Genomic DNA, 7500 nt, shown 5'->3' with positions numbered 1-7500 from the left:
AACACCATCGCAGGTTGGTTGCACATGTGTGCGTGTATGCGTGTGTGTGCGTGTGTGTGCGTGCATGCGTGTACGTGCGTGCGTGCATTTATGCGTGTGTATGCGTGTGTGTGTGTGCGTGTTACTGACCTGGTGCATTTCCTGTTGTCTCACCTCCTTACATTACTTTTTTCTTACCTCAACAGGCCGCAGCTACAACGACCTCAACCAGTACCCCGTCATGCCCATCGTGCTCGCCGACTACACCTCCGACCGCCTCGACCTGGATGACCCGGCCTCCTTTCGCGACCTCTCTAAACCCGTCGGCGCCATCAACGCCGCTGCTGCTGAGCGGTCGCGTATGGCGTTCGACACGTACGAGGACCCACAGGGTCTCATGCCTGCGTTCCACTACGGTACACACTACTCCAACCCCGGCGCTGTGCTGCACTACCTCCTGCGCCTGGAGCCATACACATCCCTCCACATCCACCTGCAGGTCAGCAGCGTGTATGTCTGTGTGTGTGCGTGTCTGTGTCTGTGTATTCTGTGTGTGTGTGTGTCTGTGTGTGTGTGTGTCTGTGTGTGTGCGTGTGTGTGTCTGTGTGTCTGTGTGCATGTCTGTGTGTCTGTGAAGAGAGGTTGAATGCCCGTGCATTGCTGCTGGTGATAAGATAAGCTCATCGTGTGGCTGCTCACCCCCTTCGTACTTCGCATCTCTCAGGGCGGCAAGTTCGATTACGCCAATCGCCAGTTCCACAGTATGGGTGCGTTGTCATCTGCGCGTCGATGCTGTTGTCCGTGATGTTTGGGCATCCTGACAAGCAATATGTCAACACTGTATCCGCATCTACACCCATCAAACTTCCTGCTCTCACCAATACATACATTATTTGCCATGTGCGTGTTCGTGTGTGTGTGTGTAATTGTGCCAGCTGTAATGTGGGACGGCATTGCCAAAGGTCTTGGAGACGTGAAGGAGTTGATCCCAGAGTTCTTTTTCCTGCCAGAATTCCTCGTCAACAGCTCAAACTTCGACCTTGGTGAGTGCGCGCTTTTTGTTTTGTTGGAGGTGTGTGTGTGCTCAATGACGCTGTGATTGCAACTGTGCTGCCAACGAAAGTATGTTGCTCACTCACACACAACCATCAACACACACGCACATGCACACACACGCACGCACACATCAACACACACACGCACACATCAACACACACGCGCATTCATGCGCACGTAGGTTGCCTGCAGTCTGGGGAGCGGCTGAACGATGTGGTGCTGCCGCCGTGGGCCCGCGATCCACACGATTTCATCATGAAGCACCGACAGGCGCTGGAGTCCGATTACGTGTCGGCGCACTTGCACGAGTGGATTGACCTCATCTTCGGGTACAAGCAGCGCGGGCCGGAGGCGGCCAAGGCACTCAACGTATTCTACTACACGGCCTACGAGGACGCGCTGGACATTGCGAAACACCTGTCGGAACAGGAGCGGATTGCGCAAGAAGGGATGATCCGCGAGTTTGGGCAGGTGCCCTCGCAACTGTTCACAAAGCCCCACCCACAGCGGCTGACGGCAGACGAAGCAGCGCGCCAACGCCCAAGTGACGGTATCTTTGCTGCCTGCTCGATCCTCGAGGCATTTGATGACATCAAGACATTTATCATGTCGGCAGCGGTGGAGCACCCCATCACCGCCCTCTTCCTCCCAGCAATCACACGCACACGCACACGCGTGCGAGGTGAGGAATGAGAGAGTGTGTGAGTGTGTGTGTGTGTGTGCGTGCGTGTGTGCTTGCAGAAGGGTCAGGGAGTGAGAGGTGTGGGTGCTGTTTGTACTCGCTGTTGCTGTATCATGAAGACTCATGTCACCTCCGGCCACGCATCATCAACACCAGATGTGGCGCGGTGTTTGCTGGCGCTCAACACGGGCGGGCACGTCGGCTGCCACGAGTGGAGCCCGGGTTCGCGTGACGGAACAAAACCCTTCAGCGTCGGTGGGTTTGGGGTTGAAGTGTGGTGGGTGGATGTGCGGTAAATGGATGAGTGTATGCGTTTAAGGCTACGTCTGGGTCGGTTAATGACACGCGCTCGTGCTTCATTTATGACCCACACTCACACACACACACACACACACACACACACACACACACACACACACACACACACACACACACACACACACACACACACACACACATAAACATACACACATACAACCCAGTGCGAGACGCCACGCCGCCCCGATCGCAGCTGCTGGGGTCGCGCTATCTACTGGAGCCGGCACACGTGCTCTCCTGCCGAAACGTCGTCGCCACACGCGAGTGCGACTTCATGTTCACGGGCGGATTCTGCGACAACAGCATCCGCGTCTTCGACACGGCCACGCGGAAGTGTGTTGGCCTGGGCACCGCCCACCGCGGGCCTGTGACGTGCCTGGCCATGGATGTTGGTGGCAGTATGCTGCTGAGCGGTTCGCGTGACCGCACGTGCGTGCTGTGGGACATTGTGCAGTGGGAGGCGACAAGCGGGCGCATGCAGCCCCATCTCGTGCAGCGGCACATCTACTTTGGTCACAGCATGGACGTGTCTGCGGTGGCTGTCAGTGCGGAATTTGACCTGGTGGTGAGCGCATCGCTGGACGGAACGGTGAACCTGCACACTGTGCGCAAGGCCATGTACATCAAGACGCTCACACTTGACGCAGCGCTGCCCGCTGAACTCGGCACGCCAACAACGGCAACGTCGATGCAAGAGAACGGTCACGCCGCAACAGCAGAGGACGGCGATCAGGGCAATGGTGGTGGTGGTGGTGGCGGTGAAGGCGAAACGTTCACGTCGCCAATGTCCCCCGAAACCGCTCCCTTCGGCGACCACCACAACAACGAGGGTGGCGACAACAACAATGGGACGAGTGGTGCTGGGGGTGCGGTGTCGCTGCTGCGGCAACACGGCCACGCTGCGCCGCGCATCTTCGCCACGGCGGTGAGCTGCGATGGGCGCGTTGCCGTCGGCTGCGCCTTCAGCCTGGAGGTGAACAGGAAGCGGCGGCGGTACTCCATTGCGCTGTACAGCTGCAACGGCGAGCTGCTTGCCGTCACCACAGAGATGCAGCACATTGCGGCCATGGCGTGGATGGTGGACGGCTCCCATCTCCTCGTCGGCGGACGCGGCGCTGAAGTCCTCTTCCTCGACGCCCTCACGTGCGGTTTGGGAGGGCGGTGGAGGTGTCTGCGTGTGTGTGTGTGTCTGCGTGTGTGTGTGTGTCTGTGTGTGTGTCTGTGTGTGTGTCTGTGTGTGTGTCTGTGTGTGTGTGTGTTTGTCTTGTGTGTGTGTGTGCCTGTGTGTGTGTGCAGCCTATTCCTGAAACTCACCACCTGCTTGCTTGTTTTGGCTGGTTGTAGGTTGGAGCGCAAGCAGCGGCTGTCGATTGGTGCGCCCGTGACGGCGCTCACGATATCCCCAGATGACCGCTTTCTTGTTGTGGGTCTCAAGGATGGACGCATTGTTGTCGCCACGGTGAGGATGGCCGTGCGTTCTCGTTGTGTGCTTTGGTGACAGCAACTGTTTGGAGGTTCGCTTACCCTTCACTCACTCACTCACTCACTCACTCACTCACTCACTCACTCACTCACTCACTCACTCACTCACTCACTCACTCACTCACTCATTCGCACTCACTCACTCATTCACTCACTCACTCGCACCAGCCCGTTGTGCGGGAGGAGCTGAGGGCGACGCGCGCGTCGTCGATTGGGGCGAAACCGGCGCTGCGGCTCATCTCTCGCACACTCAACACGGCCAAGACAGCAGCGGCAGGGCTGAAGAAGAAAAACAAGCACAAGAAAGGAAGAGGGCAACGAGGGAAGAGAGGGTCGCAGGAAAGGGAAAGTGGTGTGGAAGCTGTGCAGGAGGAAGAAGAAGGAGTGGAGGAGGAGGAGGAAGAGGACTTAGTGGAGTTTGAAGAGGATGAGGAGGAGGAGGAAGTGGATGGAGAAGAAGAGGAAGAGGAAGTAAGTGGTGGTGTAGGTGTTCGAGATATCGTGGTGGTGGAGTCGAGGGGAAAAGGAAGCGAAGGCGAAGAGCAGCGTGAGCACCATGTGCCGGCATCAGACGTGTGAGGACAGAGAGGGAGGGAGAGGGAGGTGGTAGAGAGGGAGGTAGATCGTTGGTTGTCTGTAATGGAATGGAAGTAAAACTCAGTCGAGTCACAGCACGGCATGGCAAGCAAGCGAGGGGAAAGGGTGATGATGTGAGTTTGGTTTGCTGGGGAGAAGGGCAAAATTGCCGAGGGGTGGAAAGTCAGAATTGATGTTGGCTTTGCTTGGTGAAAATTCGCAGGAAAACACACCACAAACTTCCTCCAGCCAAACAAAACAAAACAAAGCACACAGTCACCCTAACACCACCAGAACCACAACACCCCAGCCACTGTCCGAACGCACTGAAACAGTGAAACGACTCAACCAACGACTCAACGAGGCTTGACACACACACACACACACACACACACACACACACACACACACACACACACACACACACACACACACACACGCACAAGCTGCCTTTGCCTTCTTGCAACTTTCTTTTGTTTGTGAGTGAAAACAGCTGTGGCTGAACAGGACAACAAGAACAACAGGACAGAAGCATCACACTCTCGCAGGCTTGCCTTCTGCCTTTGCCTGCAGGCAACAGCACACAGCCACACTCTTGCACAAAAAGTGGTGCAAGCACACACTCAAGACACCTGAAGGAGCATTCATCGACAACAACAAGTCATGACCTCCCAGGAGCTGGAAACCAAGCTGGCGGCGATGGACTGGCTTCACCAGGGGTACAAGAATGAGCTGCGATCCATCGCCAACAACACATGTGGACCAACCTTCAAGTGAGTCCTGCAGAAGATTTGAAGGGATAGCTGCTTGGTCGCTTGCAAACGTTGCTGGGGTAGCAATTGGAAGGGGGAGCACACATGCTGTCACGGGTGGTAGTTGCATTCGTGTTTTGTCGCTTGCTCACGACTTGTTCCATGTTCATTCGATCGCACACGCTGTTTCAACCATCTGCTCGGATCACAGAGCGTAAGTCATAGCTGTTGAACTTGAGTGAGCATGCATGTGCTGTAGCAACGAAGTGTGAAGACGCGTTAACGTTGTGGTGATGGTGAACAGTAATGTAATGCGACGCTCATGAGACAGTGTTGCTGTGTCCGCTCAACTGAATTGACGACTTGCGCAAATGAGGTTATGAGGTTCACAAGAAGAATCAAGTCTCGCGCTCACCGCCTCCTCTTGAACATTTCATTGACGACTGTGTGCCACACGTTGCATGTGCGCGATCATGGAACACGGTGCCGTGGACACATATGAAACCCGAACGACTCGTGCGCGCGCGTTGGGTGTGGAACGCGACATGACACAACATGACGTTGCGGCTGAATGCGCAACTACAACTTTGTTGCTGCGTGGAACGTGTGACTGAACAGCCCGTACGTTGACTCGCAGCCTGCATGTTGATGTTTGTATTGTGCTTGTCTGTTGTGTCCGTTGTGCATGGTATCGTGCTGAGGAAGGTGATGGGAGTGTGTGGTGTGTGTTTGTGATGTTTGGTGTTGTTGTTGTGGTTGAGCGTGGTTTGTTTGCGCAATTGAGTGCTTGGGTGCATGTGTTGAGGACTCTGTTGGTGACAAGTGTTGTGAGTTTGCGTTGGGTGACGGATGCTTGTAGCTGACCCGCTCACATACTCATATGCCTCACGCGCTCACACGAGAGTGTACTGTACTATTGTGGATGATGATGATGATGATGCGCTGCATACGTTTGGTTTGTGTTGCTTTTTGTGTTTTGTTGCTGTTGGGAACCACCATTTGACATGACGTGGCATGACATGGCATGGCATGACGTTGCGGCTGAATGCGCAACTACAACTTTGTTGCTGCGTGGAACGTGTGACTGAAAAGCCTGTACGTTGACTCGCAGCCTGCACATGCGTTGATGTTTGTGTTGATGTCTGTGTTGTGCTTGTCTGTTGTGTCCGTTGTGCATGGTATCGTGCTGAGGAAGGTGATGGGAGTGTGTGGTGTGTGTTTGTGATGGTTGGTGTTGTTGTTGTTGTTGTGGTTGAGCGAGGTTTGTTTGCGCAATTGAGTGCTTGGGTGCATGTGTTGTGGACTCTGTTGGTGACAAGTGTTGTGAGTTTGCGTTGGGTGACGGAGGCTTGTAGCTGACCCGCTCACACACTCATATACTCACGCGCTCACACGAGAGTGTACTGTACTATTGTGGATGATGATGATGATGATGGTGCGCTGCATACGTTTGGTTTGTGTTGCTTTTTGTGTTTTGTTGCTCTTGGGAACCACCATTTGACATGATATGACATGACACGACGTGACTTGTTCTTGGTATGACTTTGCGTCTGAATGCGCAACTACAACTTTGTTGCTGCGTGCATCGTGTGACTGTACAGCGAGTACGTTGACTCACAGCCTGCACATGCGTTGATGTGTGTGTGTTGGTGTTTGTGTTGTGATTGTCCGTTGTGATTGTTGTGCATGGTGTTGTGCTGAGGAAGGTGATGAGAGTGTGTGGTATGTGTTTGTGATGGTTTGTGTTGTTGTTGTTGTTGTGGTTGAGCGTGGTTTGTTTGCGCAATTGAGTGCTTGGGTGCATGTGTTGTGGACTCTGTTGGGTGACAAGTGTTGTGAGTTTGCGTTGGGTGACGGAGGCTTGTAGCTGACCCGCTCACACACTCATATGCCTCACGCGCTCACACGAGAGTGTACTGTACTATTGTGGATGATGATGATGATGGTGCGCTGCATACGTTTGGTTTGTGTTGCTTTTTGTGTTTTGTTGCTCTTGGGAACCACCATTTGACATGACATGACATGACACGACATGACATGGCATGGCATGACGTTGCGGCTGAATGCGCAACTACAACTTTGTTGCGGGGAACGTGGGGCTGAACAGCGCTTACGTTGACTCGCAGCCTGCACATGCGTTGATGTGTGTGTGTTGGTGTTTGTGTTGTGATTGTCCGTTGTGATTGTGTGTTGTGCTGAGGAAGGTGATGGGAGTGTGTGGTATGTGTTTGTGTTGGTTGGTGTTGTTGTTGTGGTTGAGCGTGGTTTGTTTGCGCAATTGAGTGCTTGGGTGCATGTGTTGTGGTCTCTGTTGGGTGACAAGTGTTGTGAGTTTGCGTTGGGTGACGGATGCTTGTAGCTGACCCGCTCACACACTCATATACTCACGCGCTCACACGAGAGTGTACTGTACTATTGTGGATGATGATGATGATGATGCGCTGCATACGTTTGGTTTGTGTTGCTTTTTGTGTTTTGTTGCTGTTGGGAACCACCATTTGACATGACATGACATGACACGACATGACGTGGCATGGCATGACGTTGCGGCTGAATGCGCAACTACAACTTTGTTGCTGCGTGGAACGTGTGACTGAAAAGCCTGTACGTTGACTCGCAGCCTGCACATGCGTTGATGTGTGTGTGTTGGATGTT

General features: G+C 53.9%; 1 protein-coding gene across 1 annotated transcript in view; it reads left to right on the top strand.

The window, feature by feature from the left end:
* The window catches only part of PTSG_07946 (uncharacterized protein), a 17502-nt gene extending 13319 nt beyond the window's left edge, over positions 1-4183 (top strand). Inside the window, exons 26-34 of the mRNA XM_004991691.1 lie at positions 1-13; positions 186-478; positions 704-746; positions 915-1022; positions 1217-1717; positions 1874-1972; positions 2200-3178; positions 3380-3494; positions 3686-4183. The exon at positions 1-13 is cut by the window's left edge and continues 198 nt beyond it. Coding sequence (XP_004991748.1) covers positions 1-13; positions 186-478; positions 704-746; positions 915-1022; positions 1217-1717; positions 1874-1972; positions 2200-3178; positions 3380-3494; positions 3686-4096 — 2562 coding nt within the window. The 3' untranslated portion in view covers positions 4097-4183. The remainder of the gene's footprint in view (positions 14-185; positions 479-703; positions 747-914; positions 1023-1216; positions 1718-1873; positions 1973-2199; positions 3179-3379; positions 3495-3685) is intronic.
* The last annotated feature ends 3317 nt before the right edge of the window (positions 4184-7500 follow it).

Source organism: Salpingoeca rosetta (assembly GCF_000188695.1).
Source record: "Salpingoeca rosetta unplaced genomic scaffold supercont1.19, whole genome shotgun sequence".
Lineage (NCBI taxonomy): Eukaryota > Choanoflagellata > Craspedida > Salpingoecidae > Salpingoeca > Salpingoeca rosetta.
Note: the sequence above shows the minus strand (reverse complement) of the source record. Positions and strands in the feature narration are given on the sequence as shown.